The following is a 27,204-nucleotide window of genomic DNA, read 5'->3' on the forward strand; positions in this document are numbered from 1 at the left end:
GGAAATATTCCCAATGCACCGTGGATATGCCTGTAAGATACCCATTTGTGAGGAGCAGATCCCATCACCCTGAAGTGATACATACAAATCTGATACTGAATATATAACCACCAGTGCGAGAATAGGCAACCACATTGGTGATAATCCAATTGAAAATTATGCATTTAGAGAGAAAAATATTGACCCAAATCAAGAATGGGGAATAAGAGCGGAAAAACAATTTCAAGTCTAAGGAGGTCTAGAAGACCTCTCAATTATGCTTGAAGTATATTGTCAAGAACAAACAAAGGTTACCATCCCCATTATGCTTGATTTTGTTTTGTTCTTTTTTTGGTAGGGTTGCTGCTCCTTGTATAGTTTTGAGGGTCAGGTTTTATGCCCCCTTTTTTATGATCATTAATAAAATATTTTTTCTTTTTGTTTTTGAAAAGAAAAAAAAAAAAACTATAGTATCACCATGCTTACCTATAAACCTAAATTGGATTCGTATTAATCCATTAAGTATCAGAAATTGGACAGAAATAATCTTTTACCTACTTTACATATTAGAATGGTGAGCTTATGAAAGTGGATGCACATAAGCCACCATTCCTTTCCCATTATAGTAATGAAACGTTCAAATAGTCTGGTCCTTGTTATCTTTTCTTGGCATCAAGTGGTGTGTGTTCAACAAGTTCAAACTATCCTGTGAAGGTCGAAGTACATTGAACAGAAATAAGAAAAGAACAGCTTGTTCTGTTCTGCTATAATTAAGCTTGACCCAAAAATAAACAGAAACCCATGAGACCAAACCCTGGAGATGAAATCCTTGGCAGCATACTTACAAACATCGTTGGCCAGTTGAAGTGAACTAAAGAGACACAAAAGTCCTAAAATTCTCTTCCTTTGGCTCTGCAACTTCCAGACACCTTTAAGAATTTCAGTTTCATTTTCTATCCACCATGATAGGTATTATTTCTTGATCTTAATACAAGCTTGCAATTTGTGGACTACAGAAGACAAGCACTTCTTCCAAAGTCGCCCTTGGCTCATCCCCAAACAAGGACTCTTTCCCATCCTCCCTCTTGGCATATGACAACCCCAATCTGGATTTGGCTTGCGTTAGGTCACCAACACCCGAGTTGGTATCAGGCCCGGCGAACCCACCCATAACAGGTGCCAGCGGAGGGCCGATGATTAGCCCGTCAGCTCCAAATTGAGGTCCTCCTCTGGCATAGTCGAAGAGAGCAGCGCCACTGCCTCCAACCTTGGGCAGGATAATCGGTTGAAGCTCCTCATCGTCTTTCCAATAGAAGAGGAATGCATCAAATGTGTCATAGTAATCGTCGGTGCTCCGGTAACCTTCTGGATTGAAAGCCCCGAACTTGAAAGATTTGTTGGTGTAGCCGATCACAACACAAGGCCCCTTGAAGTCGCTGCAGAGGTGGAAGTTCGTTGCACTAAACCCATCAATGGAGGCCCTGTAGCAGCACTTTAGCTCCCTGCCTGCTAACAACCACCATTCCACAACGTTAGAAAACTCACAGACGAAAATCACAAGTATGACAGACAGACAGAGAGAGATAACCTCGTAAGAACGTCTTGTCTAGCAGAGAGGGGGAGAAGGGAAGACCAATGTCATGGTACTTGGGTTGTGGCCTGTCTTCACTTTTTTTCTTGCCTCTGTTCCAATCAAAGAAGCTTGATGGACTCTTGTTCCACCTCGGGGAGATAGAGTTTGACAGACAAGCCATCCCTGAGAATTGAGATGGCTAAGCTGAATTCATTTTGGGATTTGGAAGATTGGAAAGATTGCGAAGATTGCGAAGATGGATGGAAGTTCACCAATGTCCATGTCCCCACAAGGCCAATAAGAACATACCTTATCCGTAATTTCAACTCTTTAAAAAGAAATAGTGATTAATGACATGTGGTGTTCTTCTATTGGGTTGTATTCATCATTTATATCAGGCCAAACTGGGATCTTCTCCATTTCTGTTTCTGAGATCAATTGATAGCAATTAATCAACAGAAAAATCAAATACATTGATGAGAAATCAAAATATCTTAATAAGGAATCTTCCTGGGCTCGATGGGCTTAGGACCTGAGGCCTAGCCAGAAACTATTGGCCTGATTTATGTTTATCAGACAAAGTAGCCAGAAACATTGGTTGTAGGTCGCCCATTTTCAGAAGCATCTCTTGGGTTTTAGGATCAGCGATCAGGGCCCATTTTCAGAAACATTGGTTGCTCTGTTTTATGTTTTTCTTATGTTTCTCCTCTTGGGTTTGTTAGTCTTTTCCCAACAACGACGATGATGATATTTTGGTGCCATTTTTGTTCCTAAACTTTAAAATGTGACTATTTAGTATTCGAACTTTCAAAACTTAACAATCTAATACCTGCTATTAATCAGCCCATTAAGTGCCATTTAAAAAGACACAAATACCCTTCAAGCGTTATTTAATTCTCTTTATTAACCATCCAAACATTTACAAAAAATGAGTAGTCCCAAATCCTTGCCTCTTCTGTTCAAGAAAGTTGGGGTTGCTAGAATGCCCATTGAGATGTAACCACAACTTTCTTGAATAGAAGAGGCCAAGATTTGAGACTGTTCATTTTTATCAACATGTGAATGGTTGATAAGGAAAATTAGATGACACTCAAAGGGCATTTGTGTCTTTTCAAATATCATTTAATGGATAGTTAAGGAAAATTAACTAGTCACAACTTTTTTGAATAAAAAAGACAAAGATTTGAGACTGTTCATTTTTATCAACATGTGAATGGTTGATAAGGAAAATTAGATGACACTTAAAGAACATTTGTGTCTTTTCAAATATCACTTAATGGCTAGTTAACGGATTGATTAATGATAGGAACTGGATTGATACATTTTGAAAGTTCTAATACTGAACTGTCACGTTTTAAAGTTCAAGAACCAAAGTGACACTAGGCCCAAATCATTCACCAAAAGAAAATTAAACAGCCAAACACCAAAGTAATTTAACCAATGTAGAATTTACTGGTGAGGCAAAAATTATCAAATAAGAAAAGATTGACATGACATTTTTTATTGATGGATAAAGAAATCAATCAAAACCAAGTTTCATCAGTTCCTCTAATTCGTTCTGAAAGCTCAAGCTCAATCGTACATAGCCTTCTTATGTACAGAACACAATGGTACCAAAGAGGTGGTGCTTTACTGGGTTGGCAGCAATCAGTTTCCAAAACCACCTCCATTCATTCTATTCCCCTGGCATCCAAATGTGGTTGCAGTTCTACAGCATTACCTGTTCTTGGTGGTCTTTCACACATCACTTTAATCTGCTCTTGTTGTTCTTCACGAGGCTTTACCTCTCTGAATCTTGCTTGCCTTCCTAATTGTTCAACTTCTTCAATGATAAGACCGAGCCTCGCCACTGTCTCAACTAGCAGAGAAGCAAAGGCAGCAAATGGAAGTGCTTCAGAGAATTCAAAACTCGCAGTCGAGAATTTACTCAGCGCTGGCCTTAACAGTCTCGTCTCTGACTCCCTAGACTGATCAGTAACCCGATTAGTTCGCCACTCTAGGAAAGCTGAAGGATCAGTTCTGGCAGAGGATAAGGAAACCCCAGAGTCCTTGGTGGGGTTCTGTTTGGCAACTGTAGCAGCTGTGGTGAGCACGTTTCTGGTTTTGTTACGGCTGGAGCCAAGAAGCAGTCTAGGTTGGGACCTGATGGAACTGTTGAGGTCTAGTAAAGCTTCATGAAGATGATCAGAGAGAACCTCCGGAGAGAAGCAGCGGCGTTCCCTAATGCTGTCGGCTAGTTCCATGAGTACCTTCGATACTTCCCAGGCAACTCGGATGCACGGATCTTTGAACAAAGCTCGAACAGAATGTGGGGTCTAAAAATTATCCAAATATCAATTGGTTCAATGTTCAGGTATGTTAACAAGATTTATATGGTTTATAGAATATAATGTAACAAGTTTATCAATTTTAATATTGGTTTTTTATGGATAAAAAAGTCATACTCATTATATAATTTATCTCGGAATCAAAAGAACATAGTTAACTAAATTTTATCCAAAAAAGTATTTATGATTTACCTGGATAAGTACACTTATCCAAATAAGTGACTTTTTGAAAAACGAATAAGGCCTTAAACTCGTTTTGGTAAGAGTAGAAACACAAATATGTACATTGTAAATACATACAAAATACAAAATTTTTCACTCTACAAATTATATTTGTAACAAAACTACATATTAAAACAAAATGAAGTCTAATCTCTTAATTAATTACCTGAACTTCTGATTGCAGACATCCGTGTAGAGCCACAGCTGTATGGCCAAAATGTCGAAGAGCAGCTCCCAATTTTACATACTGTTGCCAAGGGTAACGATGACAGTGCCTTGAATGCCTTGGTTCCCAACTTGCATGTAGTGCCTAATCCATCCACTCAGAATTAATTGTTATTCTCATTATCTAAAACTCAAATACTAATATGTTCAATCATCAACACACAATAGGGCAATAGGGTAATAGGGCCCCAAATCCTATTATCTAAGAAAATTTTGATAAACTATTTTGGTTCCAAGATTTATAACTAATAGTCTCTAATATTTACTATATTATGTAATAATAAACAATTCTTTATTAATCATTCATTTCTATAGAAAATCAACATAATGAAAACATAACAGAAACCAAAGATAACTCTTTTGCTCTATATTCCTATCTTGCCATAACTCTTTTCTCCATTATACTTGATCTTGTTCATTTAACAAAATTAAAGAAGGGAAACAACTTTTTCAAACTCCTATCTCTATGAACTCAATCATCGTTCATGTTCTCATCTCCTCATTTAAGTTTGATCAGGTTACCATCAGCGTGATTTGTTATGGGTCCTTTATTTTAAAAATTATTTGTTATTTTCTTCATTATTTTAACAATCAACTCTTTATTTTTTAAGGTATTTCGTTTTTCCCTTTTAGACACATTATGTTTTTTAATAAGGGTGCAATGTGGGCAATCCAATCTGAGCCCTTAAATAGCTCAAGCCTAATCCAACTGAGTGGCCCGACTATATATACATATATAGACACATGATTTCCAAATTTAATTGCGGCCGGTTAATCAAACTCAGCCGCCTAGCTAAGACCAAGCAAACCTGAGTAAATCAAATTTCATTATGGACTGGGCCTAGAATATAATGAACAGACTACCTTAGGCCCAATTCTTAGGATTGAGCCTAAATTGACATTAAATCCAGCCCAAACTGCCCACGCCCCAATTTCTTTGGATTCAATATTGGGGCTGCACTAAGCATCTGTTTGGCATTGATGCCGTTATTCCAGAAAACGGTGACACATTAGTGCCACATCAGAAAAAACGGTGCCCCAGGAAACTCTAACATATTTGGAACTATTTTTTCATAAAAAACTGTGCTTCAAGCTACATCTTGGAAATCAAGAAGGTGTGGTTTAGAGTAACTATAAATTTGATGTTTTTTGAGATTGCAGATCGTTACTGCTACCGAGGACATGATGTGGCAATGATGTGGATTTCTTATAATGGGTACCAGTGCTGAAAACAGATATGGAGCATGGGTACCAAACAGAAAGTGTTGTTGTTGCTGCAAGAAACGTCTTACCTGGCAGCAACGTTTTCAAACAGAAAAAAAGACTGTTTTCTCAGAAAACGTGCTTCCAACCCACACATCAGCAGCACCTGCAGCATCGATGCCAAACATATACTGAGATTGATATGTACATGATTTCGGGTATAGCCCTCTCGTGTTGTCTACCATCATATTTTTTGTTAAATTTATGATTTTCTGTTTTGTAAAAACTTTTTGCCGTAGGATGCGTCACTGGTCCAAATAATCAGGTCAATGAGGGGTTGAAAACATTAGTAAGTTCATGATTTAGCTTATCCCATGAAGACTAATTAAGCCTGCATCTGGCCTTATTTTAATGACTTTTCTCCTTTTTGCAGTAAAAATGCCCCTATGAACACAAAGTTTTTAACAGCCTTAACCAAATGCAGCCTAAAAGAACAGAGGATGATAACACACTTTAGTGCTAACTAGGCCTTATTAAATTTAAATATATAAACCAGGGAAGAGAAAGGAATTACTAGGGTCTCATCACTGGATTTGGAGTCCAAAACTTCCTTATACCCATTGTAAATGTGATCCTCTGATGATTCCTCGTCGTCTTCAACAGCTTTAATCTCCTCATCTTGGAAGTATTCCTTAACACAAGCTGCACAGTAAACCCTCATAAGCTCATGGATAGTAATACAATGATGGTTTCTCGATGGGAATTAATTGCATAGTGTGACATTCTGGGCCCGTTCGTTTTTTAGGTTTTGAAAGGGGGAAAAGTAAGTGAGATTTTGGTTTATTGACAGAAATACCCATGTTTTTTTTCTTAGATTTATATGGGGTCTATGGTTTCTATAGGTAGACCTGCCAAAAATCCGGCCCAACCCAACCTGAAAAAACAAAGTTAGCGTCTCATATTTAGCTACATGAATGGGAGAATGATCCGACCTGACCCAATCCAAAAAAACTGGGTTGGGTTGAATTGGGTCATGGGTCAACCTGCTGACCCGATTGCCAAGTCTAATTGGGACTATTTATGCTTAGAAGTTTATACTCTTTAATTTTTTCTATTTTGTCTTTACTCTTTGAATCGTTAAATGTTTAAGTTTTTTTTTTTATTTTATATTTAGAATTTTAAGGTTAATTTCTTTAATTTTGTCATTTTTCATGTATTTTTTCTTTACGTTTTTTAATTTCAGTTTTTTGGGATAACCCAAATTGACCCATGGGTCAATTCTAAACCCGACCCGAATCAACCCAAAGTGTCTTGACCCAACCCGAACCCAACCCAATTGCCAGGTCTATCTGTAGGTATCACTTACCTAGTAAATGATAATCTCCCACATGTGTAAGTAATTTTATACTTGGATTGAACAAAAATGTCCCTTTTAATAATGGTTTTTTTATTATTAAAACAATCATGAACATGCATAAATGTACTTACCCGATAAGTGCATTTACTTGGATAAATAGCTTCTTGAAAAAAGGAATGGGGTCTCTATGTATAGCTGCAACTTAATTAGCTGCACATTAAGGGGAGGAGGGGGGGGGGGGCAATGAGCTTGTGCTTCTCTTCCAATTTCGTGTAGAATTGCTATATATTCACATACCTTCTATTGATCTGGCTAGCCCTTCAAGCTTCAACACAATGGAATTATGGAGATCTTCTCCAGACCAGTTTGGAAAAATCAGACTCATGAAAAGGCAGATAACACAACCAATCGCGATGGTATAGAAGCGTTCGTGTGCGATGCGGAATACATTATGAACCCGGTAGCTTGACACCGTTATTAGATTAAAGGTTAAGAGGAATATCACAACACCATAGTCGTAGTTCTTCTTTATATTTGGAAAGAACCTCATGTATGTAGCTGCAGCACCTGCAAAATACTTTAAAGCTTACTGTGAGTACTGCATATTTACACAGAATTCATGAACTACAATGGTCAAGGCTCTAAGTTTCTTGTCAAAATAGAGAAATAATACCGATCAGAAAGACTGCAAATCCGATGAAAACAGCTCGGAATATGTGGCCCGACTCATTTGCAATATATTCAATGAAGAAGGCTAACGACCCGGCACAGAGAGTCCCAACTCCTCTATTCAGTCCTTTGCACAGAGTTGCCCCTAAGATTTATACCAAAAGGAACCATTAGATTATCAGACAGACTTATAAGACTTCCCACTCACAAGCAGTAGTAGAACTTACCAGCAGTGAACTCAAGCACCACAACCACAGTCATGACAGCCCAGATTGCATTTTGTCCAACTCCTTTAAACAGTGGCTCCATCAGATATAGAAAGGAGACTAGCGTCAACGCCAACCCAACTTTCAAAGAGTGAATGACTCTCCGTGGATCTTCTCGACCAACCCTCCATATCTTTCGCCACAACAAACCTAGTGATCTTCTCATCTTCGTCAAAGCTATCTCTATCTCTAGACGGATTTGCTTGATCTTCGCTTCATTGTTTTCTTCCCTGAAAACTTCATTTCCAGAATTCTCCATGCCTGCATTACTAGAGAGTTTCGGGTCTGTGTTCGGCTATGGCTCAAGGTAATTCTGCAGAGGAGCTTTAATTGTTCTCGGTGGGTTTTAAATTCAGCTAAGGTAACGTGCCATGACAGAGGAGGTAGGAAACAAATTGTGATTCCATTGGTGGCCAGTGGGGATTGGAGGCCTTGGACTGTTATATGAATCTCCTCTCTCTGTGAGAGGCAGGTGTTCCTTTATATATATCTCTGCTTTAATGGAAAGACCTAAAAATTGTTGCGTCGTTCACATGCGCTGCATTAAAGTGAAGGTAGATGTGAGAATCTGTCGTTTTCAGAAGTTCTGAAAGTCAGCAACAGGAACCCAACTTCACCAAGAAAAATGTTGGTGACAAACCATTTAATTGGAGACGGAGAGGTGTACATAAAATATAGATTAGAGGTTTCTACAATCTACTGGTACTTGATTTAAGGACTCATATTCAAGGATTGGTTACATGTTGTGAATACCTGTATTTAAGGTTTTTAAAATCGAACCGGACAACGAATCGTTCAGGGTCTGTTTTTGGATTAATAGTTTGATCGTTCGAATTTAACAGACATCTTGTTCTGATAATAAATTAAAAAATAAAAATATGGTCAAAATCGTTGTTTAGATTAACGGTTTGAATAGTTCAACCACCCAAGTCAATGGTTTGTTGACTAAATTAACAGTTTTTGGCTTGTTGGCAATCATTTGATGCGCTACTGAGATATTTTCACGTCCCATGAAGATATTCTCAAGGATCGGCTTTCTTTATCCTCAAGATCTTTTGCGTGCCATGACTAATCCTACATGAAAATGATGATGTCATCATCCAAAGGCCGGTATTTCGTCAATGCTTTATGGCGGTTCGCAAAGTGCTTTGTTGTCGTGGGTTCGCATGTGTCTGGACACATGCGAGCCTTGCTATGCCTATTGTCCTTTCCGACTCTCTATCCGAAACGGGTTCGTAGGCGGTGAGTTCATCGCACGTCATGGCGGGTATGGCTTTAACGTGCACTCAAGTGTGCTTGGGTCTTTTGGATGAGTCTTTCTGAGGTTTGTTTAGGGTTGGGTGTTGACCGGATTCAGTAGACCACAAGTTTGTCACATCTTTGCTTAACATGTTGTGGATTCATCATAGAGATGGTGATGAACCGTGAGTTCATCATAGCGTAGGGGTTAATTGTAAGCTGCTCGTAAATGCTTTTATGGTGTTATTCTTAGCATCTGGGTGTTTTTTGAGGGTTTGAATGAGTTGTACATACCTACATTAGCCCCCCTATCTATTGGTAATTGGGAGATTATCGATAAGCATATTACCCTTATTGTTTTTTAGTTTGCTTTGTGGTTTTGTATAAATCGCATGTACCTTATCCTCATGTTTGGTGGTTCATTATGCTATAAGACTTAGCCCCCTATCTTTTGGTGATTTTCCACTATATACTTTGGTGTATGGTCATGGCCTTTCAGCATTAGGTGGTTGTTGTTGTCATTTGTTCATAATGGGTATCCATGCGGGCACCGGGCCGATGGCGAAGTAATGCATCCGTGATAATTGTTTCACATATCTAACGTGATGGATACCCCATGCGACCCTGGGTGATTAGTGTTGCAGTGGCGGCTTAAACTGCATCATTACATCTAGATATTTACTTGTTGGTGACCCGTCTTTTCAGGGGATAGAATTAATTACCTGTCCTAAACTGCTTTCGGCAACGATTTGACTGGATGAGTCTTTTCAAGTCTCCTACTACCGGGCCATAGGGTGTGTATAAAAGGGTGCAATGTGTCCTATTTCATATCACTGTTTATGCAATATCACTTTCCTATTTTGGTGTATTTCTTCTATTTTGCTATTTTTGTTTTGACATGGCTCTTAATCGAAAACGATGCATAGATGGTCGTTAATGAGTCTGTGGGTTCTATTTCGTCGTCTCCAGCAGGGTCGGCCTTGTCTCTAGAGTATGCCATGGTTCGTCAGTTGCTTAGGTGGCATTGTGAGGAGAATGCCATCGCCCCCTTGGGGTATGAACCAGTCATCAGTGTTCCTGTCGGGGTGACAGGTTTCTAGTAATAGGGGAAGTGGCAAGTTTTGCACAAGCAGCTATTCGATTTGGCTACCTGCCTCCATCAAGTTGCCCTCTGTTTGTTAGATAGTGTATGCCCTTAGCTCCAATCAGATTGTATATTTGGCATTTATTATAAATGAATAAAAGTGCATAATTGATTCATATTATATTTGGTGTGTTTTTGTGCAATACCCTTAAATTGGACATTTGTGAGACTCGTGTTAATTTAGAATCTTCACAACCGTTGGATAGACCTAAGGAAGTTTATCTTGCCAAGGCTAACACTAATGTGTTTACAAGAAGGTTGGGGTGGCTTGTCCTAACTACTAGGGTGAGACCTGAAGCACATGTAGTGTGGGTTTGATTGAAACTCTGAACTAGACCATTTTCTAGTTATGCCATTGACCTTGGAGACAGATAGGCAAAACTAAAAATTTACACCTGACCCCTAGATTCGATTATGGTACTGCACTAGGTGTTGGATTGGGCTATTTTTGATATGCCAGTCAATAGATCCTTAGAGGGGGTCAAAACCTGGGTATGTTGGGGCAGTCTGAGGATTCACTTGAGTGGGTGATCATAGTGATAGAATCAGCCCATTTGTCGGGCAAAGTGAATGATTGGGGAATGCACTCTCTCTGATGGAAACCTAAACTACCAGCAATTGATTTCAAACTTGTTGAGATTTGTTTTTGCAATTTATATAGAGATATACATATATATTATGGTTTTACAAAATGTTTGCAAAAACGTTTTAATTCCCGGGATCCTTGTGAGTAGAGAGTGCAACACTATACCTTGCAGTTAAGGGAAATGTCTTCTCTTATCGGGTAGTGTTTGATCATTATGGGCTGAGAGGTTAAGTGTAAGGCCATTTAGGGTTATACCTGATGGGCTAATCTCACATAGGCCTTGATAAGGTGGCTGGACCTAGGGACCACTTAGTGTAAATGTTGGGCCTACTAAGAGCTGATACTGATGGGCTCAGGGGTTCATTATCTCCTGTAGTGAATTCGGCTAGGCCTTGTAATAGAGGTTGGGATGAATCGATATGGCTTTTGTGGAGATCAATGCTAGGATCCCATGCCATACAAAGAGAGCCAAACTAGCCAACATTTAAAAGGGAAAGTGAGCCATATGACTTAATGGGCTTAAAGCCCATTTCGAACGAGGCTTAAGTAATTTAATTAAATAGGGCGAATTAAGGTTTATAATCTGATTAGGATCAGCTACAGGATAAGATAAGTCTTATCAACTTAAGAGTCCAGATCCAAATACAGATTTGGATCAAGAAACTCCTTCCTAATTGGATTAGAAAACTTATCCTAAAAGGGTTATAAATAAGGGGCAAATTGCTCAAAAGGTGAATTCTTCTTTTGTAGTTTTCTCCCTCATCTCTTGCCGCCCCTACCCAGTTCGGTCTTCATTCTTGGAATTGATCAAGATTCGATCTTGACATTGTTTCTTGCTGGAAGAAACAATCTAAAGTCATGTTCACAACCCCTTGCATGATTCTTGATGAAGAATTAGGATTCTTGCTAAAGAACCTCCTTACTGATCCTACCTCACCATAAATCGTGTTCACCCTGCATGATTCGGCCATCCATATGATGGTTCTTCCATCCCTTCACCGACATCAACGGCCCAGCGTTGGATACGCTTGCAACAGTGATGTTGGAGATTTATGAACCTCCCTCACGACCAAATGTCATGGCCGGTCCTTGCGCAGTGATTGAGGACTTGCGAGAGTTTATCTACAATCGGTTTTTATGTCGTAGAGATTGAGGAATGCATCATTCTATTAGTGCACGTATTCTGGAGGGCCAGGCTTGGGGAATCGCCATTGGTTTACGATATCTAGTGGGCGTGCGCCGTCATGTGGAAGCAGCGGAAGCAAGGTTGTCCGAAGCTACAAGAAGCCTTGCGTCCCTCGAGGCGTAGTGTACTCGTCAATATCGAATGGTAGCAGAGTGTGAGGTGGAGATAGGTGAGCTTATAAAGTATGCATCTCGGGAACCTCTGCTTGGGGACATAGAAGCAATGAGAAACGAGTGGACTGCTCCGTGAATTCTGTATTTTGTTTGTCATATATTTTTTGTAATGATGTAAAGCAATTTTTTTGGAATGAAATCAGAGAGTTTTTTATGTAGTCCAACTTGTTTAATTTACTGTCTTTGTATTGTGTGTGGTGGGGGAGTGGCTTTAGTATGGGTTTGATCGGATTTTGTTATTACGCCGTTAGTCCTTATCGAATTATTAACGTATCGAGGCGGACAGAGCATGTGGGCGAGGGCCTTCTGTGTTGGGCAGACAGTGCATTTGGTTGAATGAGGCATTTGGTATTCGATTAGGACGAGGATTTGTTTTTGGGATATCCACATGGCGCTCACTAGTGGTAGCCTATCAATTGTTGTTCCGAAATCATTGTAGTTCAAATGTACGTGTGGGCGAATTCGATATTTGATACAATTTGGTGGGGGTTACTGACGTGGTGATTCATTTAAATTAAGTGTGTGTCATTGTTGGGTAATTTTATTTGCTTTCTTATCTGCTAAGCATCATTTCGGGTACTGCACAGACGTCTTATCGTCTTCTCTGGCATCGTTTGGTTCCTGCGTATGCAGAAGTGGGAGGTCACTATAAAGTGTGAAAGAGTGACCGCTTTGTATCTTCTTCAGCTCTTGTTGATATCTGTGCTTTTAATCTTGAGGTTCTCTCGAAAGGCTCTTTTCCTTCCTTCTCACTTTCTGTTTTCAATGTTTACTCCATCTATTTTCATGGCCGCTCATCAGGGAAGTCCTAATTCCTTCTTTACTGGTTTCGTTAGGCAAGTCGACACCACGTTGTTATTGTAGAGAAGGAGGTGGCCATGGCCATTGATGGTGGGAGGGACTTCTGGCCTCCTGTACCTGTGTCGCAAGGCGAAGGTGGCTCTTTTGATGTCATCACCGACACAGAGTCAGTGTGCCTCTGCAACACCACGAAGGTTCCTATGTTGTACAAATGTCAAGAGCCTCGGACCGATGCTTCGAGGTCTCCCACCAACTATACTGCTTGGACACAATATATTCTTGAGAATCCCATGTATTGTTGAATGTTGCAAGATGCCAAGCTCCTTAGGTTTGTGGATTGCTACACCGCTCTCCGAGGTCGGGAAGGTGTGAAGTATGTAGGGCACCTCCTGAGTCCTTGGTGTTCTCATATGCATACCTTTATGGGTGCATTTGGCGAATTCACTATCACAGTGGAGGATGTGGCAGCATTGTTAGCACTTCTAGTTGGGAGTGCGGTGTCCGCGCAACACTTACAGCATGTCAAATCCGTCCCTTCAGAGTTAGGAGAGTTGTGTGAAGAACTTCTTGGGGAAGTTCTCCCTTACAAGGCATTGGTGGACCCTTTCCATCTGTGAGCGGTTTGTGGTCAACGTGAAGCCACAGTTTTTCTGCACCCTTTTCGTCTACATATCGCTATCCTAAATGGTGATGAGTCGGAGGAAAAGGTCTTTGAGGTCTATAGGGGGAAATGATGGCTCCAAGCGAAAAGGCACAAAAGCTTCAAAATGAATGAGATTAGCTTGAAGTTGGCCTCCTTGGACAGTTACATGTGGACATGTGGAGGCCGTATGCGCAAATAATGCGACACTCTGTGTCGTTCTGCATTGGCATGCCTGTCCCCAAGGGTGGGGATAATCAGTTTGCTCTTGATGTGGGAACTACTACCACAAGTATGGCGTGATTAATTCTGTGGCCTGGTGTCATTGGTTATCTGGACCTATTAGGTGAGGTGCAGCTCTCCGTCTACCATCCGGATCGGGTGCTCTGGCAATTCGGGTACGATGACATAGGCACCCAATTTTTGAGGACTTCCGGGGAGGACATGTTCCGGGTCCGACGCCACTATCGTGTGTTCCCGGAGTGCACTTGGCTTCTAGTGAATGGGTACGGCAGGGTACAGGTGTATAGATCTCTCCATTTGTCATACCTCTGCACATTATTCGACGGATTCCAAGAATTGTTGTGGATGAATCTTAACCCGTGCCATGTTGTCACGGGGCTAATCGACGGGGCCCCGTGCGGCACTCGATTGGGGTCGAGAAAGCCTACAAATGCAAGCAATAACACACAAAAGAAAACAATAGTGCACACAAATTAGACAAAAGGCAGTTTGTATTGCATTAATCAGTGGTAAGCACAAATACACAGTACAGTGTCGAGGGGATCTCGTGCTTAAACTTTACACGCTTATGAGCTCACTAGACTACCTACCTCCCCTCAAAGAGTACGTTAAGCTTTTGGGGGAGTGACAAAAGGATACATCAAAATACTGTACATTCGTACTACTATTTACATAATTGCCATGGGCATACCCCCCTTACAAAAGAGTACAAGGACCCAACCCAAGACCACTTAGATGGCGTGTTGATGGCGTGCTAATGGCGCTGAAGGAGGTTGAACCGTCAAAGTCTCCCCCACTCAATTCAATCTTCGTCCTCGAAGATTCTTCCTCAAGTACTCGTCCAGCTTCACTGCGAACGGAAGGAGGTCTGTTGCAAGCTCCCAGGTGTCTTCTTCTGCAGGTCCCTTCCACTTCACCAGGTACTCCCATTCTGATGTTTGGGAGGATTGGGACAACCTATGGTTGAGGATGGAGTCAAGGGATCGGTTCTTGGGTGGTCGGTAGGATGGGTGTGGGCGTTGACTTTGGTTTTGGGAGGTGTCTTGGTTGTCGGCATGGTAGGGTTTAAGTTGGCTTACGTGAAAGACAGGGTGTACTTTTAGCCATGGAGGTAGTTTGAGTCTGTAGGCTGAGGCTCCTACTTTGGTTAGGATTTCGCAGGGTCCCTCATATTTTCTCACAAGCCCGGGATGAACTCTTCGAAAGAACTTAAGGCAATGGGTATGGAGTTTTACTAAGGCCAGGTCACCTACTTGGAAGTTCTCGGGTCGTCTACCCAAATCGGCCCATTTCTTCATTCTTCTAGAGGCTTTCTCTAGGGAGGCTCGAGTGATGTCAAGGCATTCTTTCCATTCCTTGGTGAAAGTGAAGGCTTGAGGGCTTCTTCCATGATGGTCGTCGACGATGCTGTGCGGACATCTTGGTAGTTGGCCGGTGATGACTTCAAAAGGACTTTGATTGGTGGAGGAGTTCTTCTGTGTGTTGACGGAAAACTGCGCAATGTCCAGCAATCGGACCCAATTCTTCTGTGTGGCTAATACAAAATGGCAGAGGTACTCTTCAAGGAGGGAGTTCATTCTCTCTGTCTGCCCATCTGACTCTGGATGACTGCTGCTGGAGAAGTTCAAGTTCGAGCCAAGAAGCTTGAATAGCTCTGTCCAGAAAGCACTAGTGAATCGGGGATCCCGATCACTAACATGTTCCGTGGGACTCCCCAATACTTCACCACGTGCTTGAAGAAAATGTATGCTGTGTCTTCTGCTGAAAGGTGCTTTGGTGCTGGGGTGAAAGTGGCATACTTGGAAAATCTATCAACAACAACAACAATGGATGTATAGTCTCCCACTTTAGGAAGACCGCTGATGAAGTCCATGAAAACACTCTCCCAAGGTTGTGAGGGAGTTGGAAGAGGTTGTAGGAGTCCAAGAGGTTTGGCACGTTCGGGCTTGTCTTGCTGGCAAATCAGGCATGTCCGTGTGTATTCTCGAACATCTTGCTCCATATGAGGCCAATAGTAGGCATGTTGTAGAAGTGCCAAGGTACGCTGCCACCCAGGATGTCCTGCCCATAAGCTGTCATGACATTCACGTAGGAGAGTCTTCCTCAAGTCTTCAACTCTCGGCACAAATATCTGCCTTCCCTTGGTCAAAAGAAGGTCTTCTTCAACCCAAAACCGCCTAGTCTTCCCTTCGCGAGCCGCTGTCAATAGGTTCTGAGCAATGGGGTCCTTTTGGAGTCCTTCCTTGATGAGCTTGATGAGGTCTAGTCTGATCTGGCTTTGAGAGGGACCTTCACCTGTGGATAGTGCTGCAAGCTCGGCCTTCCTGCTAAGTGCATCAGCAACCCTATTCGTCGGCCCTAGCTTGTACTCTAGAGTCATGTCAAACTCCGCTAAGAAATCTTGCCATCGCGCTTGCTTAGGGCTCAGCTTCTTCTGAGACTGAAAGTAACTAGTAGCTATGTTGTCAGTCTTGACCACGAACTTGGAGCCCAGCAGGTAGTGTCGCCATGTGCGGAGGCAGTGGACGATGGCTGTCATCTCCTTCTCTTGTACAGTGTACCTCCTCTCTGTATCATTCAATTTACGGCTTTCAAAGGCGATGGGATGTCCTTCTTGCATCAAGACCCCGCCAATAGCAAAATCAGAAGCGTCTGTGTGTAGCTCATACGGCTTGCTTGGGTCAGGCAAGTCGAGGACAGGTTTTGTTGAGACAGCTCTCTTCAAATCATCAAAAGCTGTTTGGCAACATTCACTCCAGGTCCACATACTAGTCTTCTTTAGTAAGTTGGTGAGGGCAGTGGCTCGTGCTGAGAATCCAGAGATGAATCTTCTATAGTAGTTCACGAGGCCGAGGAAGGAGCGAAGTTCGGTGACCCTGGTGGGCAGTACCCAATCTTGAATGGCCTTGACTTTAGCTGGATCCATACTGATTGTGCCGGCTCGGATTATATGACCGAGGAAGGCCACCTCTTCTGTGGCGAAAGAACATTTCTCCTTCTTAACAAATAGGTTGTTGTCCCGCAAGACCTGTAAAACAGTGCAGAGGTGGTCCACATGTTCCTCCAGGGTTCTACTGTAGATCACAATATCATCAATATACACAACAACAAATTGGTCCGGGTAGGGATGAAATATTCTGTTCATCAATGTACAAAAGGTGGCTGGAGCATTGGTAAGCCCAAAGGGCATGACACGAAATTCAAAGGACCCATAACGTGTAACACAAGCTGTTTTGTGTTCGTCTCCTTCGGCTATACGCACTTGATAGTACCCCGACCTCAGGTCTAGCTTGGTGAAGTACTTGGCCCTGCTGAGTTGGTCAAAGAGGTCGGCCACCAATGGTATGGGATATTTGTTCTTGATGGTGAGCTTGTTGAGAGCTCGGTAGTCAATACAGAGCCGAAGAGATCCATCATGCTTCTTCTGAAACAGGACTGGTGCTCCAAAAGGGGCCTTAGAAGGCAGAATCAATCCAGCATCCAACAACTCATTCAACTGTCTGCATAGCTCGGCCAGCTCAGGAGGAGACATTCTGTATGGCGGACGTGCCGGTGGTTTGGTTCCAGGCTCCAACTCAATCTTGTGGTCAACTTCTCTCCTTGGGGGAAGCTTCTTCGGCAATGTGGGAGGCATGACATCCTGAAATTCTTCTAGTGCCACTGTAATCGCTGGCGGGATATGCTCGGTTGGTGGATCAGGCAGGTCGGAGTTCACCAATGTGGCTAGGTAAGTGGTCTCTCCTTTTCGCACTCCATCCTTGAGTTGCAATGCTGAGAGCATCTTGGGGGTGGACGTGGTATCTGGCACAACTGGAACCATGCAAGGAGCCTGGTCTTCAAATATGCACACTTTGTTGAGGAAGGGCATGGGCACTGCCTTTACTTGAGTTAAGAAGTCCATGCCGAGAACAACCTGGAAATCATCCATGGGCACGACTGAGAGGTCTATCATCCCTTCCCAGTCACCAAGTTGCAAGACCACCCCATGAGCTACACCTTGTATGGGTTTGGCATTAGAGTTCACAGCCTTCAACCATCCGGCTTCCTTGGTAGGTGCAAGTTCTACTCGGGATGCCTCCTCCATAAAGATAAAGTTGTGGGTAGCACCAGTATCCACCATGGCTCTTGTGGGCTTACCATTCAAGCGAATGTCTACATACATCAGTCCCTTCGGCTTGAACTTCGATGCTCCTTGTGGGCTCGTCTTTTTCTTCATTGCATTGAGTCTTCGTAGAGCCCCCATTCTTGTCTCCCCCGGTTCCTTCTCCTCCTCGCTATGCTCATCATCACTAAGCTTTGCAAGCAAGGCATTGAGCTTCCCCCGACTAGGACAATCCTTAGTCCAGTGCTTTCCCTCACAGATGAAGCAAGGTGCCAGAGGTGTTCTCTTCACAAACTGGCCACCCCTGTATCCAGTGTCTCCTTCGGGTCTCCTGTAGAACTTGTAAGTGTTGGGTTTACTTGGCCCAGAGTCTCCCTTGGGCGCGTAGTAAGGTTTCCTGTCACCTCCCATCTTGCCTACGCCCTGATATGAGTTGGGTTTGGGGCCGTCTTTGCTTGGTCGCCTGTTGTCTACCAGTTGTTCAGCAACGGCCATGGCTGTGGCGAGGTCCTTTACACCTCGTCTCTGGAGTTCGAGCTCGGCCCATTGTTGTAGGCCGTCCATAAAGTTGAAGAGAAGGTCTTTGTCTGACATGTCCGTGATCTCGAGCGATAGTGCAGAGAACTCCTTTACGTACTCATGCAATGAGCCCGTGTGTTTTAGGTTCTTGAGCTTCCGACGGGCTTGGTACTCCACGTTCTCTAGATAGAAGTGGCGCTTTATCTCGCTCTTGAACACGGACCACGTATTAATGGAGCATAATCCTCGCTCCACATCGGCACATCTCCTGCGCCACCATAACATAGCAACATCAGTAAGACACATAACAACAGTACGCACCTTGGCCGCCTCCTCGACGAGTTCAGCGGCAGTGAAATATTGTTCCATCTGCCAAAGGAAGTTGTCAAGCTCCCGGGCATCGCGGGTCCCTGCATATGAGGTAGGCTCGCGGACTTTGATCTTTGGAGGGGCTGGAGCAGCAGGTGTGCTGGTTGTACTCGCCATCAGCCTCTTCAGAAGGGTCACTTCGCCCTTCAAGTCTTCAAGCTGGATCTATAGGCACTTCACCAGGTCTTCTAGTGGGTTATCTGGCCTGTTGGAGCCGTCACCGGACTGGTCCTCCAGTCTTTCCACGACCGATGCTACGGTCTCAAGGTTGATTTGAAGCTCGTCCACACGGTCACGAGTTTCGCCAACCACTGCTTCACAACGCATGATGCGCTTGTCCATGGTCGCAAGCCTGTCAACTGACTTGTCAGGCTTGCTATGCTTTGAGCTGACGCCTTTGTCCTTGGGAGAGCTACCTCTAGGTTCGTCCTCATCATAAACCCGTGAGACCCCTTCCTGGATCTCCTCTCGCGTGTCACGATTCTTCATCCAGCTGGTGTTGTTGCGGGGCACGAAAGGGACTCGTTGCGCTTGACAACTGCTAGTGTCAACGGGCTCTGATACCAATTGTCACGGGGCTAATCGACGGGGCCCGTGCGGCACTCGATTGGGGTCGAGAAAGCCTACAAATGCAAGCAACAACACACAAAAGAAAACAACAGTGCACACAAATTAGACAAAAGGCAGCTTGTATTGCATTAATCAGTGGTAAGCACAAGCACACAGTACAGTGTCGAGGGGATCTCGTGCTTAACCTTTACACGCTTATGAGCTCACTCGACTACCTACCTCCCCTCAAAGAGTACGTTAAGCTTTTGGGGGAGTGACAAAAGGATACATCAAAATACTGTACATTCGTACTACTATTTACATAATTGCCATGGGCATACCCCCCTTACAAAAGAGTACAAGGACCCAACCCAAGACCACTTAGATGGCGTGTTGATGGCGTGCTGATGGCGCTGAAGGAGGTTGAACCGTCACAATGTGTCAGCTCCTGAAGGCCATGCTGCTAGCTAGAGGGGGGGTACTTTCTATTTACCCCAATCTACTGAAGAGGTCGTCGTCAAAGCATGCTGGAAAGCGGCCTATTGTCAATGAGGGGGAGTGTAACAGTGCTCCTCCGGTGAAGAGGGCTAGGTCTGTGAGGGTGCCCTGCTCCTTCCGTCTTGACAAGGTACTAGAGCCCTCAGGTGTGGCTCCATTGTGAGTTCGTGAGGGTGGTCAGGGATCTCTGGCTTCGACTGGTGTAGGTTTGCCTACGACTGACCAAGGGGTCCTGGTAACAGTCCTTATGGAGGGGGTCATTCTTATTGTGAAGCCAGCAGAGCTAGTGGTTGCATCATCTTCACCCAGAGGTGCCATAGTTCGCTTTTTGAGTGGGTGGATGAAAAGGAAGGCTCCCCCTCGCCTGAAGTGAGGTTTCGGGGATGACAATTCGGTAAGCTTTTGTAAGTTATAGTTTGTGTTGCTTTCTGGGGTATGATGAAGCGAAACTGTGTTAATTCTACTTGTCCTTTGTTTGGTGAGTATCTATGCTCATGTCATAATCGTAGTTTGTTATGTCTATTATATATTGCAAGGACTAACTGTGAAACAGTCTTTCATTCTAAGGTGCATTGATCGCGATGAGGCTCAGTCCAACGAGATGAGGTAGATCCAGAGGTGAGTCATTGGTATATTTCGTTATCTGTTTGCTTGTTGTATTTTTTTTTTTGTTCATGATTGGCCTTAGTGTTTTTGACTGCTTGGGTATGGCTTTATTGCAAGCCCTCTTCCTTGAGTTTCTAGTTGGGGTGCCAGACACACCCTTCTTCAGGCGTCCAGCCGCAACTGAACCTGTTGTGGCTGGGGATGCTGAAAGTGACCACAGCGCAATGCACTCCGATGTTCGGGAGGCGCACCAGGCCAATCATTCGGAAATGAGGTTGGAGGCAGCGACACAGTGTGAGGAATTTTCTACTGATGCGGATGCTTCTAGAAATGCTGGGGGAAGGATTTGTGTAGAGTTCCGGTCGTTCGATGTGGTTGGTAATGCTTTTGAGGGTGACCTTTCACAGCCTGACCGCGATGAAGTTGTGGCACCTGAAACCTCAGGTGATTTAGAGCACCACTCGGGGAACGGAGGAGTTAACTTATGAGGAGGAACTAGACAACTGGAGTTATTAGAGTACCATGGTAATCATCGTCTCCCACCATTGCACTTCCCAGTGGTGGATCCTATGCATGTTCAGGGTAGGGGAGTGCAATACAGCGTCTCTAATGTGGTCGCTCAATTTGCGTCGACTGCGATCCGTGCTAAGTGGTTGCCAGAGGGAAATCTGCATCTGGACGTTGTAGGTCCTACCCTTAACACCATTGCTACATTGATGAGTTGCGTGATGCGTCACCTGCCAAAGGAATTATCGTGGGCTGTCTTCGCCTGTTGGTTGGAAGCATGTCGGGCATTTTCATCGATGGGTTTCTTCATGGATCAAGTCGAGCAACAGGTCGTGGCATTAGCGCATGCCTTTTGGAAGGCGAGTCGTGACATTCCGCATCATGACTTATTCCATTCCATAAAGGACATTTGTGGTCGTCGAAAGGTTGTTGAGGCCGGCATTGCCAGGGTGGAAGGCAAGCTCTAGGATCCTAGATGACTACAAAGCGGAACTGGAGAGTTTGAAGCAATTTGAAGAAACCAACCATGTGTTAGAGACTACAGTCGCGATTCGGGAGGAATGGGCCGAGTGATCATCTCGTGTTGTATTTGTACTTGATAGTACTGGGGATGCCCCGAATATTGTATAATATTTTGTTAAATGTTACCTAGTTTAATTGATTTTTCTATTAATGTTGTTATGAACTGTAAGGAAGTCATCTGCTCTCATTCAGTCCCCAACCCTAGTTTTCCTGATTGTCGTGAGGCTATTAGTGAATTTATAGGATGTTCATAGTTTGGATATGTGGTAACATGATATGCTACGCTTGTGTTTGTTCTTATTATGCAATAGACATAGTAACGGTCGTAGGTTGGTGAATTTTCTTAAGTGGGTTGTCGCTTCATTGTAAGTTGTTGATGAATTGTGCTAAGTTGGTCATTAGTGCAGATGGCATATTCATTTTAACGTTGCGTGGTGAAATTTGGTGCCCCTTTTTTTTGCTAAGGACACAGATATTTATGCTTGTCAATTTTGGTAGGAAAGGTTTATGCGTTCAATTGACAAAACTTCCTCTCACATGACAATGTGCACGTGTTCCCTTCGCATTTGTGGGTCATACCAGTATCTTGTATACTTTCAACTTTATTATGGGCTAGGCTCGATCATGAGGAACAAAGTGTTGCTTGCTATGAGCAGAGGAACAAAGTGTTGCTTGCTAACAGAGTTTCGTTGTCGACGTAGAGGTAGTTGGGAACTATTTTCATTAATTTATGGCGATTAGCCAAAGCATTTGTATGGGTTGGGTAGAAAATTCTTCTATCATTGGTGAAACCCCCCAATCGGTCGCATAGGGGCTTGCTTGGGTGAGCCTGGGGTTGCTAGGTCTTTGTTTGTGCCTGGGGGGTCGGGGCTTATTGAGATGCCCAGGGTGTCTAGGGCTTTGTCTGTGCCTAGGGGGTCGGGGCTTATTGAGATGCTCGGGGTATCCAGGGCTTTGTTTGTGCCTGGGGGGCCAGGGCTTACTGAGATGCCCGGGGTGTCTAGGGGGCCAGGGATTACTGAGATGCTTGAGGTGTCCAGGGCTTTGTTTGTGCCTGGGGGGCCGGGCTTACTAAGATGCCCAGGGTGTCCAGGGCTTTGCATGTGTGCCCGGGGTGCCAGATTTCCTGGGGTGTCCGGAGCTTTGTATGGATTCCTAGGGGGCCGAGGCTTACTAAGATGCCCGGGGTGTCCAAGGCTTTGTATGTGTGCTCGGGGTGTTAGAGCTTTGTATGGATGCCTGGTGGTCGGGGCTTATTGAGATTCCTGGGGTGTTTAGGGCTTTGTATGTGTGCCCAGGGTGCTAGATTGCCTGGGGTGTCCAAGGCTTTATATGGATGCTTGGGGGGCCGAGGCTTACTGAGATGCCCAGGCTGTCCGGGGCTCTGAGAGCATGATAAATTAGATATATATAAATAGGCGTGTAGCATATATGAGAACAAGACAGGTGGGTACAAACTTAATTCAAAAGAAGAAATCATTTTCATTGCTATCATAATGTGTGACTGCATCGCAAATCAGGGGGATGGTCTAAAGAAACTGATGATGGTTATCATAAGGAAAAATGCACATTTTTATGATTACAGAGATACATGATTATTCGAAGTAAGGTTTCAACTAGTAACCATTTATGGTTTCATCGTCTTCGCCTGTGTCTATAGTTTTTAATTCATAATAACCTAATCGGTGGGCTTCCTTTATCAAATAGGGTCCTTCCCACGTTGGTGCGAACTTTCCTACAGATTTGCCTTGCGTGACACTCAAATTTGTCATCAATACTTTCTCCCCTTCTTTAAATCTTCTAGGCCATAAGTGTATGTTGAAGTTGTTAGCTAGGGCCAATTTGTATGTACTTTACTTTTCTATAGCCCGATCTTGTCCAAGTCCTCTGGCTTGATCTTCTTACCCATGGCGAAGGCTATCCTGGCAGATGTAGCTTTTATTTCAGTTGGTAGTACAACTTCTTGACCATAGACTAACCGACTATTGGGTGAGTCAAATGAGTTGGAGTCAACATTGCTACCCCTAGCTTCAACAAACTTTTAGGTTGGGGTAGCAATGTTTTAGGTAGTTTAAAAAAGCGATGCTCTAAATCATAGAAATCCACAAACCATACATTCTAAAGCCCAAAATGAGATCCACCCGCAAAGAGTAAGTCGACCCAAACCATACATACTACATCGCAGTGTAGTTTAAAAAAGCGATGCTCTAAATCTTGAGGCCCTTGTTTACAGACCAAGCACTATAGCAGTTCAATCTTGACACTATGCTTTGAGAGTTCAACGAACAGAGTATAGCACGGGAAAGGCACCACCAAAAGAAACAAAGAATACGAGCAGGCAATTGGATTACTCAAAATGAGTATGGATTTAGTAGGCACAACATTGTAAGCATGTTCAATGAGCATTAAATAAATATTAAGACAATTGTATCAAAAGTTGTTTTTAATCTTTTTCAAAGGTAGGCTTATAGTATTTTAAGGGACAAATATCAAAAAATGTTTTAAGTGCTTATTCAATGTGCTCACCATGTGTCCTTTAAACTACCATAGGCTAGTTCACCCGGAAAGGTTGGGGGTATTTTTAATAATCTAGTGAGTGTGCACGTGCTCATTTTAGATGATGATAATAATAGGAATAATGTATTCTAAATTTTCTAAAAAAATCAAGTAATTTTGTTTTTCGTTTTTCACTATTAATCAGATGCAAATTGCAAAATCCGAATCTCATTACATAAGAACCTCATTTTGGGCTACAAAGTTGTAGGTAGGCCTACCTATTTGATTGGACTCTTCTTTTTGTGATGTTTTACCTTCTTAGTGTATACTTTTTTGTTTATTTATCAAAAAAAAAATGTAAGATTTAAAGAGGGGAAATTGAAGGAGGTGAAAATTGTAGTTCAAACTACATTTTAAACCTTACAATTAAATAGGGATGAATTTCAAAAAATGGGTATTTTAGTCAAAAGAAAGTTCCACAATTTTATTCATATTTTTAATAGCAGTTTAAATATGGTGTTATAGATGTGTTCAATTTTTCTATAATTTTTTTTATTTCTATTTATTTAAAAATAATAATGTTATTTACACTTATTTTTTGTTTAATGTGTTAAATATATGATATTATACATGTGCCCAAATGTTTATTTGTAAAATATATGTATTTTTTATTTTTGTGTTTTTTATATTTTACTAATTTTTATTGTTTAATTATGAAATTAAAGGTTGACAATTTTGACCCAAAAGTTGAACTATTGATCTTCTCTAAATATGAAAATAATTTCATTTTTGGTTAGTTTTAGATTACATATTTCATTTTCATCATCAATAAAAATAATTCTTGTTTATTACACTTGTTTTTTTAATTTGATTGATAAAAAATTATCATAAATGTGTCTATTTTTCTACATTTTTATAATTTTCTATATTTATTTATATTTAGAAATTTTATTATCAAACTATAACTTTATGGGTTGACCAATTTAATTTGGATAGTTGAATTGCATAGCCATCACTTGGATAAAGAATGATTTTTGTTTTTGAGTAAGTTTTAAAATGTATGGGTTTATATTATTAAAAGTATTCGACATAAATCTAATTAGTAGCATTTATTAGTGAAAAATTAACGTAAATGTGGGATTTAATAAGAGAGAATGGGAGTTAATACCTTAAATACAAGAGTTAATGAAAGGAGATTAAATGAAGTTAAAAACATTGATTGAAATTACATTTTCAACCTTCATAATTAGAGAATGACTAAATAACAAATATTGGCATTTTAGTCAAGAAAAGTCCCACACCCTCATTCGTACTTTTTATAGTAGTATAGATTAGGGTTCCAAGACCCGGTTTCTACATCAATAAGATATGCAACTTTGGATTCACAATCTAGATGACTAGATCCACTCCTTGCCATCACCAATTATGATGTATTCAACCTTCATAATTAGAGAATGACTAAATAACAAATGTTGACATTTTAGTCAAGAAAAGTTCCATTCCCTCATTCGCACTTTTTATAATAGTATAGATTAGGGTTCCAAGACCCGGTTTCTACATCAATAAGAGATGCAACTTTGGATTCACGATCTAGATGATTAGATCCACTCCTTGCCATCACCAATGATGATGTAGCGATCTCCCAAACGTAGGTTGTCCTTATAGCCTACAATACAAGTGATAGAAATGGGCTTGTGAGATGCAATAACGTTGGAAAGGAACCAACCCTCATTTCTAGTGCTTTGTTTTTGGTCCCCATAGCTTTAAAGTCTAAACCAACCTCCTAAGCTCTTAGGCTGTTGAAAGAAAGACCAATCTTTGTGGGTGCTCTTTGTGGAGTCACCCCACCAAAAATCAGGTACTATGGGGTAGCAGAAATGATCGATTTGATGAATTAGGTTTAGAAGTATCTTGATAGACATTTAACCACGGAGGTTTAACAGGTTCTTTATATGTGTTTAAATGAAATGATAGTTTGTATAAAAAAATGAAACCATAATGTTTCCTGTCTATCTTATTACCTATCTAATGTTAGGGGTGTCAACGGACTGGGTTTGGATGGGGTTCATCCAAATCAAAATTAATTTGAACAGATTGAATGGACCAATAAGACATTGAATTGGACCAGTCCAGACTTAATGGTCCAAAGTGTTTATTGGTGTGGTTGGACATGATCCATTTGTAATGGATTTATAATGAATTGGGCCAGATTGAACCAATATCCGATCCATTCATATAAGATAAAGAGTATGAGTTTCATGGACCAGGTTTGAGTTGGATCCAATCTAAATTATAACCAATTTGAACAGTTTGGATGGTCCAACCATTAAGTTGGATTAGTCAAGAATGACCCAAAATATTCACGGATTGGATTGGACCTTACCCATCTGTAATGAATTCGTACCAGACTGGATTGAATTGGGCCAACTTACCAAGCACCTGACAATTTGGGCTAGACATTAGGTTGAGACGGACTCTGGGCCCATTAGAGGGACCCCTGTTATGACCTTGGATGGATTAATTCATCAAAGATCAGAACAGAGTAGAAGTTTTGGGCCCAAAGATTTTTTTTTTCTTTTTTTTTGTGGGTATCAAAATGTCCTTCGGAGCCCAACCCAACCTCCATAAATCTATCTATTTATACTACATATGGATATGATATACTTCAGATATAAACTATAATACTTAAAGGAGGTAGGCTGCATTTGTTTCCACGCATAAAGAGGCAGAACATTTGTTTTTCAGACTTAAATATCTTAGCTTATTATGTCGTCTAGCTTTTCTTTTAAAGTTTATAAATATAGAAAACAATGCTCCATGACATTAAATAGGTGAAAATATATCTGAAATACTTCAGTGAGAAAAAGCTTAATCCATTTTACGTTGAACAGTCAAGAAGTTTTCTTTGTGGGGTTAAATAGGAAAGCCCAATAGATGACCCCACCTAATTTTGCCATGTGGAGAAATCCTATGCTCAATCCAAACTTTCCATTAGATGATTAGGACCAACCAGCCACGTGGAGCTCATATCCAAGTATCCTACCTTCAACCAGAGATTTCCTGAGAAACAGAATTAGTTCAAAAGCTTTTAGGGCCTGTATTGCGAGGTCTGAAACGAAGACTCAGCTAAACTGATTCAGCTGCTACGAAGTGCTCCATTAAGCCATTCGAAGCAGCAAAAGCAAACAGCCCTTCAAATAACT

At 42.0% G+C, this 27,204-nt stretch overlaps 2 protein-coding genes across 2 annotated transcripts; both read right to left on the bottom strand.

The window, feature by feature from the left end:
• Positions 1-640: 640 nt before the first annotated feature.
• Positions 641-2,056, bottom strand: LOC148848495 (TLDc domain protein). Its single transcript, XM_088948357.1, has 2 exons — positions 1,568-2,056; positions 641-1,485 (listed from the first exon to the last, which is right to left on the bottom strand). Exons 1-2 carry the CDS (start codon positions 1,731-1,733, stop codon positions 965-967), a joined length of 687 nt encoding a protein of 228 aa, XP_088804483.1. The 5' UTR covers positions 1,734-2,056; the 3' UTR covers positions 641-964.
• Positions 2,057-3,029: 973 nt separating this feature from the next.
• Positions 3,030-8,462, bottom strand: LOC148848496 (aluminum-activated malate transporter 12-like). The gene is made up of 6 exons (XM_088951907.1): positions 7,783-8,462; positions 7,560-7,700; positions 7,184-7,453; positions 6,104-6,231; positions 4,268-4,411; positions 3,030-3,867 (listed from the first exon to the last, which is right to left on the bottom strand). Exons 1-6 carry the CDS (start codon positions 8,078-8,080, stop codon positions 3,223-3,225), a joined length of 1,626 nt encoding a protein of 541 aa, XP_088808033.1. The 5' UTR covers positions 8,081-8,462; the 3' UTR covers positions 3,030-3,222.
• Positions 8,463-27,204: the final 18,742 nt, after the last annotated feature.

Source organism: Nelumbo lutea, chromosome 6 (assembly GCF_056320005.1).
Source record: "Nelumbo lutea isolate HS-2025 chromosome 6, American lotus-T2T, whole genome shotgun sequence".
Classification (NCBI taxonomy): Eukaryota; Viridiplantae; Streptophyta; class Magnoliopsida; order Proteales; family Nelumbonaceae; genus Nelumbo; species Nelumbo lutea.